The sequence below is a fragment of the Aquarana catesbeiana genome, linkage group LG01 (assembly GCF_042186555.1).
Source record: "Aquarana catesbeiana isolate 2022-GZ linkage group LG01, ASM4218655v1, whole genome shotgun sequence".
NCBI lineage: Eukaryota > Metazoa > Chordata > Amphibia > Anura > Ranidae > Aquarana > Aquarana catesbeiana.
In genome coordinates this window covers 523,731,864-523,754,248 of record NC_133324.1, presented here as the reverse complement: position 1 = coordinate 523,754,248, position 22,385 = coordinate 523,731,864, and the positions used below count along the sequence as shown (strand labels likewise).

The window sequence follows — 22,385 nt, the reverse complement described above, 5'->3', positions numbered from 1 at the left end:
CGGGAATGTGGCAATCGCACACACCCCTGCTACCCGCGGGAGACGGACGGGAATGCGGCGATTGACCCCCCACAGTGCTGTGCGCCCCGAGCCCACCCTTTCTTTAAGCCAATTAGAACCCCAGGCTCTAATCATGTGCTTAAAAAAACAAAACCCCCATTTAAATCCATGCGTCCAGCACCCCGCATTTAGATTAGGGGGCGGGACACATGGATGGGGGGGCAGCGCCCGTGTGCCCTGCATGAGTGGCTGCCACTGCTCATTACTGCACATTTCAAATGCAGTTCCATCATAGGAGTAATACTCACTCTTACCATCTGTCTTGGAGATATGATATCATTGTTAAGCAAAAATCCATTTCCCAGCTTGCCTCAGTAGTAGTATAGGCAGTGTGTGCATTTATACATTGGCATCCCAGGTGTTAGTTACACAGCGGTGACCAAAAGGGCCAGAACTTCTGGATCAAGGCAGTCTACCCATTTCATTCATTGACTGGTAGACTTGAGGGAAGACAGAATCTACATTGCTAGGTTTAAATAGGATAGCCAGTCCATGGAACATTAACCCTTTTCTGGCTCCTTACTGCTATTGAGTGTTAACTATTTTTTTTTCTTGTCAAATTTGTTTATTGAATTTTAACAATTAATATACATAGGTACATATGGTGGCAGCAAAAGAAAATATCACATATATGGTAATAATATTGAGTTCCAACATAAACTAAAAGTAGTTTACCTAAAACAATTTTAGCATGGATCTAACTACTCAAAAGATTGCGTCATACTTTGTATAAGAGAGGATAAAACCAACTTAGACCAGATTACTATAAGATGACCTCAGATAATTATTATCAAGAATATAGTTTTTAAATAAAAAAAAAATTAATAATAATTCATTATAGAATCTAAAATCTTATGCCATGTACACACAGGCGGACTTTTTTGACCGGACTGTGTGGGCTTCATCGGACCCTCAGCGGACTTTTTCTGTCAAAAATCAGACGGACTTTAGATTTGAAACATGTTTCATATCTTTCCAACGGACTCAAGTCCGGTCGAAAAATCCGTTCGTCTGTATGCTAGTCCGACGGAAAAAAAAGGGACGCAAGGACAGCTATTGGCTACTGGCTATGAACTTCCTCATTCTAGTCCCTTCGTACGTCATCATGTTCAAAGGAACGGACTTTAGTCCCTTCGTGTGTGGGCAAGTCTGGTCGTTCGAGAGTCCGTCGTAACTCTGACGAAAGTCCGTTGGATGTTTGATGCTGAAAAGTCTGCCCGTGTGTACACGGCATTATACTACATATTGGAACTATGTACAATTGGTATAATGATAACCAAGGAAATAAAAGTTCTGCTACCAGAACTATACAAAGATTAAATTGAAAGAGGAGAGAGAGAATAGGGAGAAAAAGTAGAAGAGAGAAAGAAGATAAAAGAAAAAGTAATCCTAGGTAGGAGAAAAAATAGATAGGGAAGAAAGAAATGAGAGGTAGTAGGGGTCCCTATATATTTATGGCATTTTTATTATTTTTTTTTTTTTTTTACTAGTAATGGCGGTGATCAGGGATTTTTTAGCGGGATTGCGACATTGCGGTGGACTAGTCGGACACTTTTTTGGGACCAGTGACATTTATACAGCGATCAGTGCTATAAAAATGCACTGATTACTGTATGACACTGGCAGGGAAGGGGTTAACACTAGATGGCGATCAAGGGGTTAAATGTGTTCCCTAGGAGGTCTAACTGTGGGGGGTGGGACTGACTGGGAGTACAGAGAGATCGCTGTTCCTAATCACTAGGAACAGATGATCACCCTGTACTTCCCTGTCAGTACGGGGATCTGTTTGTTTACATTGACAGACCCCATTCTGGCTCTCTGTGGAGCAATCACCGGTGGCCATCGCGGCCACGTGCATCAGCTCCCCCGCCGCGCCGACCTACCGGCACGGTGATTCACAATAACAAGCCGACCTGCCGCAGTATAATGACAGCGGCTGGTCGGCAAGCGGTTAAAGTAGATTGTATAATCAAAGAGCTTTTTCCTTATATTATTCAGGCATAATCTAGCAGCACTTCTAGTATACCGCAGTTTCCAAAAGTTTTGAGAATGACACAAATATTAAATTTCACATCAGTTTTTATGATGGCAGTTTGTATATACTCCAGAATGTTATGAAGAGCGATCAGATGAATTGCAATTAATTCCCTCTTTGTCATGAAAATGAGCTTAATCCCATAAGAAACATTTCCACTGCATTTGTGAAGAAGGCTTCAGAGCATCCAAGAAAGTCCATCAAGCGCCAGGACCATCTCCTACAGTTGATTCAGCTGCGGGATTGGGGCACCACCAGTGCAGAGCTTGCTGGGGAATGGCAGCAGGCAGGTGTGAGTAAATCAGCACGCACAGTGAGGTGAAGATGTTTGGAGGATGGCCTGGGGTCAAGAAGGGCAGCAAAGAAGCCACTTCTCTCCAGGAAAAATATCAGGGACAGACTGATATTCTGCAAAAGGTACAGGGATTGGACTGTTGAGGACTAGGGTAAAGTCATATTCTCTATAATGAATCCCCTCCTATTGTTTGGAGCATCTGGAAGAAACCTTGTCCACAGAAGAAAAAGTGAGCACTACCATCAGTCCTGTGTCATGCCAACAGTAAAGCATCCTGAGACCGTTCATGTGTTGGATTGCTTCTCAGCCAACGAAGTGGGCTCACTCACAATATTGCCTACGAACACAACCATGAATAAAGAATGGTACAAAAACTTTCTCAGAGAGCAACTTCTTCCAACCATCCAAGAACAGTTTGGTGAGGAACAATGCTTTTTCCAGCATGATGGAGCACCTTGCCATTATGGCAAAAGTGATAACTAAGTGGCTTGGGGAACAAAATATCAACATTTTGGGTCCATGGCCAGGAAACTCCCCCGACCTTAATGCCATTGAGAACTTGTGGTCAATCCTCAAGAGGCGGGTGAACAAAAAAATCCCCCACACATTCTGACAAGCTCGAAGCATTGATTATGCAAGAATGGGCTGCCATCAGTCAGGATGTGGCCCAGAAGATGATTGACAGCATGCCCGGATCAATTGCAGAGGTCTTGAAAAAGAAGGGTCAACATTGCAAATATTGACTCTTTTGCATAAACTTCATGTAATTGTCAATAAAAGCCTTTGACACTTATGAAATGCTTGTAATTATACTTCAGTATACCACAGTAACATCTTACAAAAAGATCTAAAAACACCGAAGCAGCAGACTTTGTGAAAATGTATATTTGAGTCATTCTTAAAACTTTTGCCCACGGCTGCACATATCCGTATATCAGATCTTTTTACTATTACTTAATGTAGATTAAAACAAAATAATGAGATGGGCAACTACATAGCAAATGAGGTTTAATGTGGAGAAATGTAAACTAATGCACTTGGGGCAAAAAACAAACGCAAACTACTCACTAGGGGGAGAACCCAGAATGGAGAAGGACCTGGGGGTCCTAGCAGAAGACAGACTGTGCAATAGCATGCAATGTCAAGCTGCAGCTACCAAAGCCAGCAGAATTTTAGCATGCATAAAAAGGGGGCTATACACCAGGGATAAAACTATAATTCTGCCACTTTATAAAACTCTGGTTAGACCACATCTGGAGTATTCCATGCAGTTCTGGTCACCAGTCCTCAGAAGGGATGTGCTGGAGGTGGAGAGATTCCAAAGAAGGGCAACAAAATTAATAAGGGGACTCGAGGACCTCAATTGCGAGGAACGACTACAAGCACTAAATTTAGCCTCGCTGGGGAAGAGACGCTTGAGGGGGGACATGATAGCGATTTACAAATACCTCAATGGTGATTCCAGCATAGGAAAAATACTAGTCAGTCTCAGGGAGTGTAAAGGCCCATACACACTATTAGATTTTCTGCAGATTTTTGTCTTTTACCAAAACCGTGTAGTGCAAGGGCCTGCCTGATTGCATACAAATTGAAACTCTTAAGGTTTGACCTCATATTGTATGGTTTTGGTAAATCTGAAGACAAAAATCTGCAGAAAATCTAATAGTGTGTATGGGGTCTAAGAGTACACAGGGCCACACAATGAGATTGGAGGAGAAGCAGCTTAACCTTAGACTGCGCAGGGGGAGGCTACCCCCTACTCTCTGAACCTTTGGTATATCTCTTTTGCTCCCTATCTATAGTCCTCCAAATTAGGATGGATTCTAAGAAATTGCACTGTTGCAAAGCTTTTTATTATCTATTTCAGATGGTGACTTGTGTCATGTAGAAGGGTGCTGGCCACCGTTTCCTTTCTAAATGTTTTCATGCATAGTCTATTCCCCTCTATGTCCAATTTTAAATTCCAAAATTAAACTCCCTGGTGTCAGCCACAAATGTCAGTCTGATGTTTCTACTGTTTGTATTTAGGTCACCAATGAATTCCTTTAGAGCCTGTTTGGACCCTTTCGAAAGAAGTAACATGCCATTATTACATCTGGTGGAGGTCATACAGATACATGTACTACAATTCTTAGTATTCTAAAAGGAGGCATGGATACATTGGTGCCCACTTGGAAGTCCCATGGATTGGCTGTCACCAAGAAACTGGAAGAAGCTGTGATGGAGAGCAAATCACAACTCCAGCACAAACTCATTGTGTGCACCAGCCAACTTTTTGTCAAAGAAAAAGCCATCTGTGAAAGGGTCCACTAGTGGGGAATGACTACACATCTATCCCCACTTGAAGGGTACCAGCCTCCACAATCAACCCCCCTATCTTTTGCAGTACATCCAGGGGGTCCTTTACAAACGTCTGTAGTCCTTACACTATGACCGTTAACTTATTGTTTACATATTTACCCACCATTTCTAGAGGACCATTAATTTTTGACACTATAGGTCTTCTGGGTGGGTTTGAGTTTTTTTGAAATTATATAAAATATCGGGATGTGGTATTGTTCCACTCTCAGATATTTATATCTGTTACTAGTAATACCCAGTAACATCTGATTCTTTAGCTAAATGCAGTTTCAAATTTAGAGTAGATGCCAAACTTGGAAATTGATTGGCCTCCTGTCTCACAAAGGGGTATCCTGCTCTCTCTAGAGCTTATCAAACTAAAAAAACATTTCTTCTGAGAGTAAAACAACATTACCTCCCTTATCATTCATCTTTATGACTACACTGAGAGCTGCCTTTGAAGCAGTATTAACCCCAAAAGCAAACAATATTTATTATATTGTAGCTTGACAATTTTTAGATCCCAAAGGGATCAAAACTGTTGCTGTAACTGCTTGTGTAACAGCAGTGTGAGCTGGAGTTTGGCTTGGATTTGTTAGTGTATCTAAATCTGCTAGTACATCTAACACTCCCCTCCCTTCAGACTGGCAATGTTGCTGTCCAAAGGTGCTCCTGTGCTTCTTCACCCAGAGTGGGGGCTCTAGTACAGGAGTACAGGAGGTGCGTTACTGGCCAGCTCACTAGGTGAAGACAGGAAAACTGTAAAAAAAAAAAAAAAAAAAAAAAAAAGCAGCAGCAGCCACCCCATCTAATGATTGGTAGCTGCAATACATAAAAATGTTGGTTTAATACTCTTTAAATCTTCTCATTCCCTTATTTCTTCTGGAGTTAGGTGTTTTCAGTAGTTCTTGGGCACCTAACCATATTAAGGTTTTTATTTATACCAATTCTAAAAATAAAACAAATGATTACATTTTTGGAAAAGCATTGTCCTAGATTTTGGTTTACAATTAGCTGCTAATGATTTGTCAGGAGGGGAACAGACTTTCAAGTGCTTTTTGCTCTTACTGTGTAGGGCCTTCCTCCTTAGGGTCGGTTCACAAAACAACGACTTGGGATCCGACTTTCCAGCCCTCAAGTCACCCCAAGTCGCTTGACATTGGGAATTGCATTAAAGTCAATGAGAGCCGTCTTAATGTACATTACTGGAGTCGCTCCGACTTCAGAATAGGTTCCTGTACTATTCAAGGCGACTTCTAGGTGACCTGTACCCATAGAATTCAATGGAAGTCGCCTCCAAGTCGGATCCTCATCTATAGTGAAGCGACTTTACAGGAAAAAGATGAGAGGGAACTCCACGTAAAATTTAAATAAAAAAAGGGCATGGGTTCCCCCTCCAGGGGTATACCAGGCCCTTAGGTCTGGTATGGGATTTAAGGGGAATCCCCATGCCAAAAAAAAACGACGTGAGGGTGCCCCCCCAAAATCCATACCAGACCCTTATCCGAGCATGCAGCCCGGCCGGTCAGGAAAGGGGGTGGGGACGAGCTAACGCCCCCCCCTGAACCGAACCAGGCCGCATGCCCTCAGCATGGGGGGGTGGGTGCTTTGGGGAAGGGGAGCACCCTGCGGCCCCCCCCACCCCAAAGCACCTTGTCCCCATGTTGATGAGGACAAGGGCCTCTTCCCGACAACCCTGGCCATTGGTTGCCAGGGTCTGCGAGCAGGGGGCTTACCGGAATCCGGGAGCCCCCTTAGATAAGGGGGCCCCTGGATCCCGGCCCCCCACCCTATGTGAATGAATATGGGGTACATCGAACCCCCTACCCATTCACCTGGGAGAAAAAAGTGTCAATAAAAAAAACACTACACAGGTTTTTAAAGTAATTTATTAGGCAGCTCCGGGGTCTTCTTCCGACTTCGGGGGTCTTCTTCCGACTTCTCCGCTCTCTCCGGCCTCTTCTCCCAGTGTCCGGTTCTTCTCCCGCTCTCTGGCCTCTTCTCCCACTCTCCGGTTCTTCTGCCGGGCTCCTCCGCTATCTTCTGCTCTTTTGCTAGCGGTGGCCCTGTCTTCTTCCCTCTTCATTTCTTCAAATGTTGACACAACGCTCTCTCCCGCTGTAATGCTGTGTACGCGCGTGCGCATTGACTTATATAGGCATGGGCCGTGGTCACCGGGTGATGTCACCCGGTGACCCCGCCCCTTACGACGTCACAGTCCCATCATGCCATCAAGTCTGAAGAGACCCCCGAAGTCAGAAGAAGACCCCCGGAGCTGCCTAATAAATTACTTTAAAAACCTAGGTAGTGTTTTTTTATTGACGCTTTTTTTCCCCCAGGTGAATGGGTAGGGGTATGATGTACCCCATACTCATTCACATGGGGTGGGGGGCCAGGATCTGGGCCCCCCTTATTAAAGGGGGCTCCCAGATTCTGATAAGCCCCCCACCCGCAGACCCCAACAACAAACAGCTAGGGTTGTCGGGAAGAGGCCCTTGTCCTCATCAACATGGGGACAAGGTGCTCTGGGGTAGGGGGGGCATGCAGCCTGGTATGGTTCAGGAGGGGGGTGCTCGCTTGTCCCCACCCCCTTTCCAAACTGGCCGGGCTGCGTGCTCGGATAAGGGTCTGGTATGGATTTTGAGGGGGACCCCCACGCCGTTCTTTTGGCATAAGGGGTTCCCCTTAACATCCATACCAGACCTAAGAGCCTGTTCCTGGAGGGGAATTCCCTCTCGCGCTCACTGCAATAGGAAAATGTGTTTTTCCTATTGCAGCGAGCGCCAGATGCACAGTACCCTGTCGCCGAGAAACACATTCTCGTGGGCAGGTATTGTATGTCATAAGAGCTGATTAGCCCTGATTGGCCACAGGCAAAGTCGCCTGTCCTGGGGCGACTTGAAGTCGTGTTGTAAGTCGCCCAAAGTCACGTCGTAGTCGTGTAAAAGTTGCCTTGCAAAGTTGCGCTGAAGTCGTGTTGTCCCTGTGTGAATCGGCACTTAGGGTTATCATTCATTCTTAAATTCCTATTTATTCCCTGATATACAGTGCCTTGCAAAAGTATTCACCCCCTTGGCTTTTTACCTATTTTGTTACATTACAGCCTTTAGTTCAATGTTTTTTTAATCTGAATTATATGTGATGGATCACAACACAATAGTCTAAGTCGGTGAAGTAAAATTAGAAAAATATATATATAAGACTATTTTTCAGAAATAAAAAACTGATAATTGGCATGTGCGTATGTATTTACCCCCTTTGTTATGAAGCCCATAAAAAGCTCCGGTGCAACCAATTACCTTCAGAAGTTACATAATTAGTGAAATGATGTCCACCTGTGTGCAATCTAATTGTCACATGATCTGTCACTACATATGCACACCTTTTTGAAAGGCTCCAGAGGCTGCAACACCTAAGCAAGAGGCACCACTAACCAAACACTGCCATGAAGACCAAGGAACTCTCTAAACAAGTGACAATGTTGTTGAGAAGTGCAAGTCAGGGTTAGGTTATAAAAAAATATCCAAATCTTTGATGATCCCTAGGAGCACCATCAAATCTATCATAACCAAATGGAAAGAACATGGCACAACAGCAAACCTGGCAAGAGACGGTCGCACACCAAAACTCACGGACCGGGCAAGGAGGGCATTAACCAGAGGAGCAGCAGAGACCTAAGGTAACCCTGGAGGAACTGCAGAGTTCCACAGCAGAGACTGGAATATCTGTACATAGGACGACAATAAGCCGTACGCTCCATAGAGTTGGGCTTTATGGCAGAGTGGCCAGAAGAAAGCCATTACTTTCAGCAAAAAACAAAATGGCACATTTTGAGTTTGTGAAAAGGCATGTGGGAGACTCCCAAAATGTATGGAGGAAGGTACTCTGGTCTGATGAAACTAAAATTGAACTTTTTGTCCATCAAAGAAAACGCAATAACAATAACCCCAAACGCACTGCTAAAACACTTGAGCAGTTTAAGGGGAAACATGTAAATGTGTTGGAATGGCCTAGTCAAAGCCCAGACCTCAATCTAATAGAAAATCGGTGGTCAGACTTAAAGATTGCTGTTCACAAGCGCAAACCATCCAACTTGAAGGAGCTGGAGCAGTTTTGCAAGGAGGAATGGGCAAAAATCCCAGTGCTAAGACGTGGCAAGCTCATAGAGACTTATCCAAAGCGACTTGCAGCTGTGATAGCTGCAAAAGGTGGCTCTACAAAGTATTGACCTTAGGGGGGTAAATAGTTATGCACATTGACTTTTTCTGTTATTTTGTCCTATTTGTTGTTTGCTTCACAATAAAAATAAAAACATCTTCAAAGTTGTGGGCATGTTCTGTCAATTATATGATGCAAATCCTCAAACAATCAATGTTAATTCCAGGTTGTGAGGCAACAAAACACGAAAAATGCCAAGGGGGTGAATACTTTTGCAAGACACTGTAGGAATCTCAGATACATTCATCTAAGGAAGAGGTGCCATCCTTATATACTGTAAATTAATCCATTCTTTCTACTGAGAAAGGTAAACCTATGTTCAGTAGTGCAATATGAGGTATATTGAGAGGAAATTCAGATAAATGAATTACATTATTCTTAGTTCTATGCAGATTAACTGCCCCTGTATCTTTTGATCATTTATTGTGTTTTGTTTTTTTTCTCTCTGCTGTTTCGCTTAGTCTTTCTGTAGTTTCTCCAAGTGTTCTTTTCTACCATCTGTTTACACTTTGCAACTACTTGTATTATGTGGGCTGCCAATGAATGAATACATGAACTGTTCATTCTGCTACTGAGACAGGCTGGGAGATGGATTTTTGTACAACAATGACAGCGGTCGCGTCCATGGTGAATATGCATTCCCAACCTGCTAATATCGTCTGTAGCAGTAAGAGTACAATGATTTCAGCATATAGTGACAGTCTCATGCTGGTACTTAGATGTTATACAATACTGTAGTTCTTCCAATAATGGAGCTGATGTACACTGGACAATATAGGAGTTGAAAAGGTTCTTGATGCATGCTATTTGTGCAGCATGCAAACAGGTGGCTAGTGACTGTATTGTAATGGCTTGTAAATTGGCCTAAGGTATAGCAGCTGAAGGAAGGTATCTAACTGTGAACCTATTAATAATTTATTTCCAATAGATAACATATCTAAGCAGTTGATTGTGATGTACCATATTGACAGATGAACATGAATCTTGAAATTTACCCTTCCTCTGGTTATTTCTAAGAGACATTTTATATAAGGGAAGACAATTTCAGTATGTCCAGAGACATACTGACTCTGGACAAGAGAGCCCTAAAGACAACAATGTCATTTAAAACTGTGCAATGGACTTATGATTCTGCTGTGTTTATTTTATATTTTTCTCATTTTATGCTTTTATTGAAGGAATGTTTTTTAATACACACGAGCGGACTTCTCGTTCGACTGAACTCCGAAGGACTTTTAAGTTTTCAACAGAGTTCCGACAAAACGAACTTGTCTACACACGATCCCACTAAAGTCCGATTGTTTCGAACGTGATGACGTGCAACCGGACTAGAAAAGGAAGTTCAATAGCTAGTAGCCAATAGCTGCCCTTGCGTCGTTTTCGGTCCATCGGACTAGCATACAGACGAACGTTTTTTTCAATAGGAATCAAGTCCGTCAGAAAGATTTGAAACATGTTCTATTTCTAAGGTCCGTCAGATTTTTCGACAGAAAAGGTCCGATGAAGCCCACACACGATTGGAATGTCCGACGGATTCATTCTGTCTGACTTTTTCTGCCGGAAAGTCCGCTCGTGTGTACACAACATAAACGTTACAAATATTAAAGAGGGGCTACCATGCTTGGAAACATTATCCCAGTGACTTCTTCTGATCATGCGCTGATTTGTTGAAAAAACTAAAGGGAACATGGTTATTAATATGGTTATTAACATTAACATGGTTATTGCAGTCCTTTTAGGTCCATGTAGCATAGCCTAACAGGAAACCATATTTCGGGGGGGGGGGGGGGGGGGGGGGACGAGTAGCATCTGGTGCACGAAAACACCCAGCAATTCCTATTTGAAATGGCATGGTAATCACCTAGTTTTTTAAACCTAGGCATGCTATATAATAGTTTAGTTTATCAATTAAAAAAAATTCCCAATGACGTCTGGATATTTGCATAAACACACACCACATAGGTTGGACTTGTGTCTTTTTTCAACCTCACCTACTATGTAACTATGGGTTGACTTGGATGGACCAGTATCTTTATTCAGCCTTACCAACTATGCAACCATGACCGAACTTCCACCAAGTAAGCGAAATAGAGAGCTATGCTTTCACAATAGTTTGTTTTGCGGCTGTTAAAACATTGCAATGAAATGATGCTTCATAGGGCCTGCTGAATTTTCGATGGATTCACCAGTTTCCTGGTGAATCATATTTTGGGAAATTCCCTCATCACTAAAACCATTAAAAATGCATGCAGATTGATATTCTTCCTAAATATAGCCACATGATCTTTCTGTACATATTTCTGCATGGCATTTTTTTCAGTATTTTTCTTCTTTTTTGCGAACAGTGCTATTTTATCTAAAGGGTGCCTATATAACCTTTATGTCTAATTTTGTTTCATTTGTTGGAGACCCACCCAAATAATATATACAGTTAATGCATAATTACATTTTGGATCTAGTTACCCCATTGCTTACTTTCAGACTGTTGCTTGAAAAACGTTCAACGTAGCCCTTTTATATTATTGTTTTTATATCATTGAAATGTATGTGTTAGATTATAGTGTTGATTTAATATTTTCCATTTTTTAGGTAAGCATTTCCACGGTAGGATATGGAGATACAGTTCCTGATACCGCTTTGGGACGTATTGTAGCTTTCCTCTGCATATCTTTTGGGATCATCCTAAATGGCATGCCAATATCCATACTCTACAACAGATTTTCTGACTTCTATGCAAAGCTGAAAGCACATGAAACTACCAGTGTCTGGAACCCTGGAACAGAAATCAGGCTGAAAGAGAGAATTCTTAAGAAGATTACAACATGCTTTGCCCCAGAGCAAAGAAACAGTTAGGGCCTATTCAGATCTTGGCACCCTGGTGCATTGCATTAACGCATTTTTTTTTTTTAAAGTTACATGATGGAACCTGACAATGCACCAAAATTATCAAAAGAAAGACCCGCATCAATTTTGGCATGCAAACCATAACACAAAGTAGTACATTACCATGTGTTGTGGTGCGCTGCAATGCATGTGCATTGGCGCTGCATTGACTTGATATATTGGGGTGATGAATGGCACTGTAATGTGTTAACGCATTTAACATTTACTAATGTAATACGCACATTACCATGACACACCGCTCTAGATGTCACATGTGTCAATCATAATTCTGATCCCATGAACATCTATTTACCAGTATAGGTAAACTGGGGCTCTACTCTATCTCCAGATTAAAAGCAACTATCTTTATATTAGTGAATACATGATGCAGTACTAAAATTTGTAGTATTAAAATAACTGGATAACATTTTTACAGGTGCAGTAAAGAGAGATAGGTTTTGAGGTACAAGCAAGGATCTAAGAAGTAGTGAAGAAAATATCCCTTGAGCCGCACATCGCTGCAAATCCAATATAAGAGAATACGTGGCAGTCTTGGCCCGAGCTCCAGCCAGGCCACACCCCCCAAACTTGTTTAGCTCTGCCCCAGTGATCGCACCACACATGTGAGATATCACCATGAAAGTCACTGTGAGGACAATAATTCTATTAGCAGGCCTCCTGTTCTTTTAAAGTGTCGCCTCTGGATAATTTAATTTACCATTGTTCATTGCCATTCTACAGGCATGACATTCTAATAATAGGTTGGCATCTGTTTACTTGACACAACTTGATCTTTTATATACAGTGGAACCTTGGATTACGAGCATTCCAGGAGAATGCTTGTAATCCAGGAGAATGCTTGTAATCCAGAGAACTTGCATATCAAAGCGAGTTTCCCCATAGAAGTAAATGGAAACGAAGATAATTTGTTCCGCATTGACTTCTATTTCATGCAATACCGCATGTGGCCAGAGGTGGGGGGGGGGGCACCGGAGAGCCTCGGAAATACTCAGGGACAGCTCGGCTGAACTCGGAGACCCTCGGAAACGGAGTATTTACGAATGGCTCCGAACCGTTCCAAGTGTCACCGGCGCCTCCGCACCTCTGGCTAAATGCGGTACTGCACACCCCATTGGCTTAAATCCTATTCGTTTTGCAAGACAACACTCGCAAACCAAGTCAGGATTTAAAAAAAAAAAAAAAGTTGCTAGTCTTTCAAAACACTCGTTAACCGCGTTACTCGTAACCCAAGGTACCACTGTATTACCAAAATTGAGTATTACAGTAAACCTAAAAGCAAAATGAATCACTAATCCAGCGCTTATGGAAAATAAATTGCCATAGATAAAAACATATAAGCAGCTGCTATATATACACAAAACATTCAATATCACATAGGCTTAAAATGATAACAGTTTTAATCAAAAAAGCAAAAGCAGCGCTCATTCAGTGTATTGCACACCTTGCTTCCAAACAGTTCAAAGTAATTACACCCTGTGATAGGCGAGTCCATATAACACTTTCTCCACATGTGCGGTGCGAATTCCAGCTCTGTTTTCTTTGCGAAGAGAAAAAACAGCTGTTCAGCGCTTCCTCTCCGTTGTAGGTGAGGATCAGCTGAGCAGGGAGAGGGGGAGATGTAGTGAGGAGGGTGAGAGAATGCCTGCTCACAACGGAACGCATCTGCAAATCAGATGCGTTCCCATAGAAGAATATGTGCCTGCAATTCGCACCGCACTGCCTAGAAAATGCACACGTTTTTTGGGCAATGCGGAGTCCGAATACAACGCACATATGTGAACCAGATGCATTTAAACTAATAGATTTTAAAATGTTATGCGAATTGGATGCAGTGTAAGCCACATCCAATTAGCATAGGTGTGAACCCAGACTGAGTGTTTCTTTGGGGATTATTCAGGTAGAGATAGATAGATAGATAGATAGATAGATAGATAGATAGATAGATAGATAGATAGATATAAACCTTCACTACACCTCGTGATACTCGAGATCAGGATCTTCCACCAGTCTCCATATCTCATAACAAAGGGAAAGAGACCTCATAAGGTAATCATGTTAATGGGGGGGTTCTCCTTTTGCTTTAATCATTACAACTGTGTTAATTTTTTATCACATTTGCTTAAAACAATGAGTATTAAATATTGAATTTGTGCTCAGTAACATTCATTAAAGTGTATTTTTTCCAAAAAAATGTGCATTTAAATAAAACGTTGTATGAACTTTGTGTGACATAAAAAATTGCAACACTCACCAATTACTTCTCTAGGGCCTCTGCTTTAAAAAAAAAAACGGAAAATTGTATCATACTTACCGTAATTTTCCTTTCCTGGTGCCTATCTATGACAGCATACCTGTGATAAGCTCCGCCCCAGACTCCTACCCTCAGGATAGTGAATCAATTATAAAAGAGAGAACCACACCCCCCTAGCATTCTCCCGTTACATCGAATACCAAGGGAGGGCATGTATGATGCCATGGATAGGCACCAGGAAAGGAAAATTACGGTAAGTATGATACAATTTTCCATTTTCCTGGTGCCTCCATGGCAGCATACCTGTGATAAAATAAATAGCTACAAAAACTGGGTGGGAAATGCTTATAACGAAAAAAAAATATATATTAAGGAATCGAGAGAGCCGACTCAATTGTCCCCCTTCCGAACTCCACTGAGGAGAGCCCCCTGGATCAAATGCTATAACGTCGCATTAACGTGAACTGAGATTTTCCAAGTAGCCGCTCTGCCCATTGTTTCCAGAGAGACGTTGTCGCCCAGGACGAAGAAGCTGCCCTTGATGAGTCGGTTCTAACCACTGGAGGATCCAACCCTCTAGCCCTATACGCCCTTGAACCAGCTTACAAATCCAGGATGCAATCGTTCTTGAGGCTGTTTCCTTCCTTCTGTTCTCACCCCAAGGGAGTGTGAACAAAATGCTTGATGCACCAAAGGGTGCTGTAGGCTGTAGACTACATCTTAGGACTCTGGAAATGTTCAAACCTTGCAAAGACCCTGATCGTGGAACTGGAAGGGTAAGACCCAAACTTCCAAGAGCGCTACCTCCTTGTCTTTCTTAATGTCAGTTTGCTGTAAATCCACTTGCTTATACTGCCAAGCCATGACTGTCAACTCTTCCTGGTAGCCGGACGCTACCAAGGAAACAATGGGCACCGTTCAGGTAAGGTTTTCCTTACAGGTGTATGAGAATTTAACTATGGGCTTTTACCATTTAGTCCCTCTGGTTTGGCCGCCATCAAGCATTGGCTTAAATTGGTACCGTGACACTTATCCCTTAGCAGGCAAAGCCCCGAATGTATGCGGTAAACACCATCTTGGGCAGCGTTTCCATTGGTGTGACTCCAAAGCCGCATCAAAGAAGTGTAGGCACCTTTTCAAAGTCGCTGCATTTCAAAGACGCACAGATGGGAACGAATGACATTGAGATCAATGGGCTGTGACCGAGAGAGTAGCCCGGGAAGGTACCTTGGGGTCAAAATCTTGCACTGTCTGCAGTTCTCTTAACCGGAAAAGGATATGTGTACATCTTCTGCCTCCAAAGGCTTGTACTTCTGAAGCCTTCCTACCAGAAGTTACCGCAACTGAAAGGTAGTCTTGTGTGTCAGGTTCCATTGATGGGAGGATTCTGTTGGGGCGAAAGGCTGAGCCATCTGACAGCCCAAGACAAAGAGCAGATTCCCAAGAAGGAAAAGAAAACCTCACAGGTGGTCGAAACTGCTTTGAAGAATTGGATGAAAGGCAAGTCTTCTCCCCCATCTCTCTTGCGTCACTATAGAAATAGCTGCTACCTGGGCCTCCAGAGAACGAACTTGGTCTGAGACGAGGGTATGGCCTGGTTGTACAAAAAATTAAGAGGAGTGAGGAAGAAGGGACCGCTGGATCCGAACACCTGTAAGTTGCAAACAATTTGAATCCATTCCAGACTTTTGCGTACTCAGAATTCGTGGAAGGTTTTCTGGCCTCCACAAGTGTTGACATTACTTTCACTGAGCAGCCTAGGGCTTTGGAAATTTCTCCCTCTCAGTATCCAACCATGCCAGATCAATTTGTGAGGTGCTGAGTAAATGAACCTCACTTGAGAGAGAAGATAAGGTAGAATCGGAATCTTGACGAGTCGACAGGCCCCGAGATACAATGGCCGGGAACCGTGGCCTCTTTGGCCAGAAGGGGAGTGTTGCCACCACTTCGACCGGCTCCTTCAACAATTTGAGGAAAAACCTTGAGATTACAGGTTTGGAGGAAATGCCAAAGGCTGACCTGCACCGCCAAGGACTCGAGAGGGTATCCACCGCATTCGCTTGAGGGTGAGGCAGGCGCAAAATTAAACTTGGTAACTTGGCCTCCATCAATGAGGCAAAGAGAATGACTTCCGGAGGACCCTGGAGAGTCATGACCCAGCTGAATATCGAGGGGCGAAGAGACCACTCGCTGCTGTCTTGCCGATTCCAGGACAGATAAACTGCCTCCTCGTGTTGGTGACCCGGAAGGTAAACTGCCCCCAATACCAGCAGGTTCCACCACTAAACTCAATAATGGGATTTTGTGAGTACCTGTTTCATATATGGCACTGCCGCCCTATTGTCCAAGCGAAACAGGACCAGCCTCTGTTGTAGATGAACTCCCAGGCCCACTAAGGCTAGATAGGCCACCCACATCTTCCGGGGGTCCGAGGCTATTTTCGTAGTGGGAAAGTCCTATCTTCCTAGTACCGTCTCTTCCATTGCGACAAGAAGCCTCCTTGAAAAAAAACAAAAAAGTTCAGGAGCCAATGAGCCCAAGGCAGCATCGGGATGCAGGATGACATGGTCCCGAATCAACTTAAACAGCCTGACGTCGCAGTGAGAGAGCGAGCTGACGCAACTGATCTTCTGAAAAATAGTTGCTCCCCTCTGGGTAGGCAGACACACCGTTCTGGTTGAGGTGATGAGAAGAGCACTTAGGTAAATGAATGAGTGGGATGGGATGAGAAGACTCTTTCCCCCCCCATTTACTAGCCACCCGAATTCTGAAAGGGAGGAAAGCAGGACTTCTCTTGTGAAGCAGAGGCTGCTGCAGGTTGGGAAAGCAATAACATGCCGACCAAGAAGTGAAATACTCTCATACCTCTCCCCCTGAGAGGTGCTAGGCCTGAGAACACTATACAGGGGTCTGAATCTTTGTAGCCTGGGTTAGAACATCATCCTCTTTTTGGTATGTCCAAACTAAAGTACTTTTAAAGTACTACAAGCATTGAAAAATAGGATCAAAGTTGAATAGAGACCTAGAATTAGCCCTTCTTCAAGGAGAAAACTATAGGCTCAGTAGGCCTAATGGCATCTTGGATGATCTTAGTAAGGATTCCAACTTGCAAATATTTAAGTGAATGAGAGAAATAGAGGATTCAAATCCACTCCTGGTCTTCATTCCCCAGAGCCCTTTGAGTCTCCTGCCCTTGCAGGGAGACTGGAACTTTGCCCTGGAAAAAAAAAAAAAAAACTTACGGGGATGGACTGAGAAGTCTAGAAATGCCCAAAATGGACGGTGGATACCATTCAGGAATCCTTGCAATGGCTGGACCAGACCCCAGGAAATCGAATCAACCTGGCCCCGACCGGAAATGCTTGAGGTGGCCCTGCATCAAAACGGTTTTGCCCCATCCTGGGAATTGGGGAGATTCTATTGCTTACTAGATTTCCAGACAGTGGCTTGAGTGTTTCTCCAAATCTTTTTTAGGCTATCTGTTCTGCCGGAACCGTGAGACATTCCTGTTCCTGGAGGAATGATTTTTGAAGGAAAAACTCGAGAATGTCTGACCTCCTCCGTCTTGAGGAAGAAAACCCCGACTTCCCTCGAGTCATCCGGAAGCATTCCTTCTCAACTAAGACGTTCTCGTGACAGGGGACTTTGCTTTTAGAGGATGCATATACAGCCCAAGGCTTCAGCCATAGGTCCTGCTTGGCCATGATCTTATGCAACATAGCCCTAGCTGCATATCTTACTGAACTGACTGCTGTCTCTCCCACAAAGTCTGCTGATATCTTGAGCTCCCCCAGTGCCTCTATATCATCATCCTTTGGCACAACTTGCCGAATGGCCACCTCGATGTCTTCAGTCCAGACCCCTATGGCGTTTGTGACTGACATAAATGCCACCGAGTCCCTGACGACTTTCTTGATTAAACCTGTCACTTGAGCCTCAGCTTCCTCTAGTGTGAGATGACTCCGAAACAGTCCTTGCAGACCAGCATATCTGCCATAGGGATGGCTCCGCAAGCTTGAAACCTCTCAGAGCTTTCCCGACTGGGAGAATTTGATGAACGGTGTCTTTTAGATGTGGACCTTTCACCAGAAGGGCTGTGTTTGGAGCTTGGCTGGGAATTACTGCTGCAGCGACCAGAAGTCTTGTTAGACTTGTATTGGCGCATAGGGCTGAAACAAAAGTAACAGCGTAAGGCACTCTTAATTCCAAAAAATAAGAAGTTCAAAAAAGGAAAAAAATAATTTTTTTTATTTTTTTTTCTTCTTCAGGAACACGAGATTAAAGTGTATGTCCTTACCTAAGAAAGCGAGGGTAGATAGGCAGCAGAGAACGTGGAAACAGACTACAAGAGAGATAATAACAGAAAAAAAGGAAAGGTAAAAGAGAAAATCTTTCCCTTTTAAAACATACACACTTCTAAAGCTCCAGAAAACTATAATAATAAACCTTATACTACTTCCTTTCAAAAATATATTTTTTTAAAATAACATTTTTACAACAAAGAAGCTACTCACCAGAGAAAACGTTTTTAGGGAACCAGGAGCACTCAGAGAAAGGACCTGCTAGATCAAATGCAGAGTGCTCCACTAACTTCCTCTCATTCTAAAGTAGGACAAGGGGAGGAGGGGAAGACACAGATCCCACCTAAGAACCCATCCCCTTCAATACCTGCAGTGAGGGAAAAATGGCAAGGTTTTTCCCTCAAGCAAAATGGCACCCGAGGTCAGGCTCCTGCGCATGTGCCGTAAGGCAGATGGCACCGCTCCGGACCCATCCATGATTTCCGGAAACACGGTGACCAGTCAAAGGGAGACGTCGGTGGCGCGTTCGCCGCCGCACAAGGAACACCACTGGACCCAAAGGAAGCCATCAAGGATAGAGATAAATAAAATACCAAAAGAGAAGTTTTGTTTTTTTAAGAACCTATAAAAGGCAAAATATGGCAGCAGTAAGTTTCAGATAGGAAAAGAAACTTGCCTTACCTGCCCCCATAGCGTGGTACTAGCCAGAACCGATAAGCAGAACTAATGCTCCATGATGGGAGACAGCTGCCACCCCAAAAGACCTTCAGAAGGGGCTCCCCACCTTATCAGCGCTTTTAGCAGCCCAAGGATAGGGACAGCATTTGGGAGATGCATGAACCCAGACGAAAGCTGCATGAGGCAGAGGCAAGGACACACATCACCACTATCCATCAGGTATGAGGAAAAAAGAATGCTAGGGGGGGTGTGGTTCTCTCTTTTATAATTGATTCACTATCCTGAGGGGGGGGGAGTCTGGGGCGGAGCTCATCACAGGTATGCTGCCATGGAGGCACCAGGAAAAAAAAAAAAAAATAATAATGTTTGGGGGTTTCAAGTAATTTTCTAGCAAAAAAAAATTGCATATTTTTACATTTATGAGAGAAATGTCAGAATTGGCCTGGTTATGAAGTAGGCAATTACTGGCAACGCTGTGCATCTGCTAAAGGGCAGAACATTTGTGTGTGTCCGGAAAATGCACTATTTTGCATACGTTCCCAACTTGCACAGGAGTGACTCCACAGCAACTGTTGCCGAGGAGGTTTGCTGCAGCCTGCATCACTATGGCTTTGCCTCTCCATCCCACAGAAATTTCAGCTACAAATAATTACCTTGTTATAGAATGTAATAGTAATACATTGCTGTATTAAAGAAAAATGTTGATCTTTTTATCAAACTCCTAGAGCTGCCGTTTCTAAAGCAAGTAAAATAGGTTATTGTATTAAAAGCTTTATATACTTCAGAAATAGAGAGACATAATTTTGCCCCTGCACAAAGAATAAGTAGGACGTCATCTTGAATATGTAGTTCAGTTTTGGGCAACAATACACAAAAAGGAGATTGGGGAACGTGAAAACTTGCAAAGGGCAACTAAACTGATAGGAGACATGAGGAAAAATTAAACTGGACAAAATTTTTTTCTCTCTTGTGAATAGGCAATTAAGGGGTCTATGATCACCATGTATAAACGCATAAGTGGGCCATATAGTGAACTTGACGTATAGTTCATTACAAAGGACAACAGAAGATCAACGGGGCACTCTATGTTTGGAGGGAAAGAGATTTCATTTCCACATACATAAAAGGCTTTTTCACAGTAAGAGCAGTGAAAGTGTAGAATAGACTCCCTCAAGTACTAGTTCTGGCCAGCTCAGTAGATTTTTTTTTTAAGTAACAGCTGGAGGCTGTTAGGAAGGACAGTATTACGAAAAATAATTTTAAATAAAAAAAAAAAAAAAAAATGTAAAGTGCCTCCCCATGTGCAAATGTAGGTCCCGCATGCAAAAGTAAACGGTGATCGCATCACACATGAGGTATCGCCACAAATGTCAGAAGGAAAGCAATAAATTTAAGCACCAGACATCCTGTACAACTTTAAACTGGTAACATGTAAAGGGTTTTAAAGTGTTGCCTATGGAGATTTTTTTTTTTTTTTTTTTTAGGTACCATAGTTTGTTGCCATTCCATTGGCGTGCACATTTTTAGATCTTTTATACGTTACGAAAAACTGGGTATTATATTGTGTTTGTGTGCACTAAAATTCATTTAAAGTCTTTTTTTTTTCCCCCTATAAAAATAACAAACATGTTGGTTTTGCACAGAGCAGTCCGGATCCTCCTCTTCTCGGGTCCCTCTTCTGTGATACTGGCCCCTCGCTCCTGTTCAGTGCCCCCACAGCAAGCAGCTTGCAATGGGGCACCCGAGCCGAGGCATAGCTCCCTGTGTCCATTCAGACACGGACCCCCACCCCCTCAGTCTACCGCTTGGCTAGCTGACTTTTATTGACAGCAGCAGCAGCTAATGGCGCCACTGCTGTGTCTCAGCCAAATCAGGAGGGAGAATCTCGTATGGCTGAGACACTCGTGGATATCTGGACAGAGAGGAACCTCAGGTAAGCATTAGGGGGTTGAGGGGGGCTGCTGCACACAGAGGGCTTTTTATCTTAATGCATAGCATGCATTACAATAAAAAAAACCCTTCTGCCTTTACAACCCCCTTTAAGTGTATTTATTTTTTTTTTACAAAAAAATTGCATTTGAAAAACTGCTGCACAAATATTGTGAGGCATAACAAAATAGGATCAACTTTTTTTTTTCTCCAGAGCCTGTGCTTTCAGGAAAGTAATTGCTGTACATACAAATCTACTTCCTTTTTTTTTTTTTTTTTCTATGTGAGAAGTGTCAGAATTGACATGGGCTCAAGTAGTTAAACAATTAGAAGGAAATCAATCACAAAAAAACCAAAAACAAAAACACCATCAATGTAGTATAAGCCAAAAAACATATTTTGAAGGTACTGGATGGAGATATTCACTGGGCTTACATATTCGGCAAAAAAATATGACAAGTTTAAAGTTGGATGTAGCGTGATAAAAGGTGAAAAAAGAACCATAATTTTAAATCTGATGTTAATGCTTCGAGTATGCAATGCTACTGTATATCTTACGATTGTTATGTATTATGAAAAAAAAAAAAAAAAAAGAAACCTACTTTCAGAGTTTATTTATTTTACAGTACAGCTAATTAATATTGGGTTTAATAGGATTAATATGAAAAATCTTCCATGAAGCGTTGTGTTCACAGGTATGGTTGATCACTTGACAATTTCCATTTAGGAGGGCAGATTCCAGGCGTCACTGGCTTTTTTGTAGCTTTTGAAACTGCTGAATCTGAGCTACAAGAGAATAATATTTACAATTAAAAACCATTTAAAATTATGCACAACATGAACACTGAAGAGGAATGTACTTAATTTAAAAGAACACTTTAATGGCTCATGTATTGCAGTTCAGAATTGGAGATTTTCACTATTCTTCCAATCACAGGAAACCAAACTAGTTTGATGGGCTATGCTTGATGAGCGACAAGCTCACTCATGTTCTACAAGCAAAGCCTTAGTTGCAGTGCGAATATTTTTTTTTTTTTTTACGCCCTGCAATTGTTTTGCTGATGTCCACTGAGGAATACAATTCTTCTTTATTAAAGTGTAATTAGTGCACGGTCTTGGATCATGTACCAAAAAATGTATTACATTGCAGGGTAATAAAAAACAATTGTGATAAAATCCAAAAATCTAGCATATAATTAACTAAAATAATTATAGCAATACATATACACCGCTTGGATCTTATAGACATACAATCAAGTGTACGATGCAAAGAAAAATTCTTAACAAACATAAAATTAATATAAAAAAGGGACTGGTGCATTAAATCCAAAATAAATTAAAACTAATTTATGAACTTTTTGTCATATCATTGAA

The 22,385-nt window shown here is 42.5% G+C and overlaps 2 protein-coding genes across 5 annotated transcripts in view; one reads left to right on the top strand and one right to left on the bottom strand.

Moving 5' to 3' along the window:
• The window catches only part of LOC141104723 (potassium voltage-gated channel subfamily V member 2-like), a 117,446-nt gene extending 96,903 nt beyond the window's left edge, over positions 1-20,543 (top strand). For 3 of the 4 annotated variants that reach the window (XR_012235504.1, XR_012235502.1, XR_012235503.1), the window contains exon 3: positions 11,538-11,663. Coding sequence is in view for 1 of the 4 variants with exons in the window: in XM_073594423.1 (XP_073450524.1) it covers positions 11,538-11,801 (264 nt within the window). In the remaining 3 variants the exon portion in view is untranslated. Of the gene's footprint in view, positions 1-11,537 lie in introns of all 4 variants that reach the window. The other variant, XM_073594423.1, reaches the window with a different exon arrangement.
• A 1,067-nt stretch (positions 20,544-21,610) lies between these two features.
• Positions 21,611-22,385, bottom strand: part of NDUFA7 (NADH:ubiquinone oxidoreductase subunit A7) — a 52,416-nt gene continuing 51,641 nt past the window's right edge. The window contains exon 4 of the mRNA XM_073594468.1: positions 21,611-21,797. Within this exon, the coding sequence (XP_073450569.1) occupies positions 21,701-21,797 (97 nt within the window). The 3' untranslated portion in view covers positions 21,611-21,700. The remainder of the gene's footprint in view (positions 21,798-22,385) is intronic.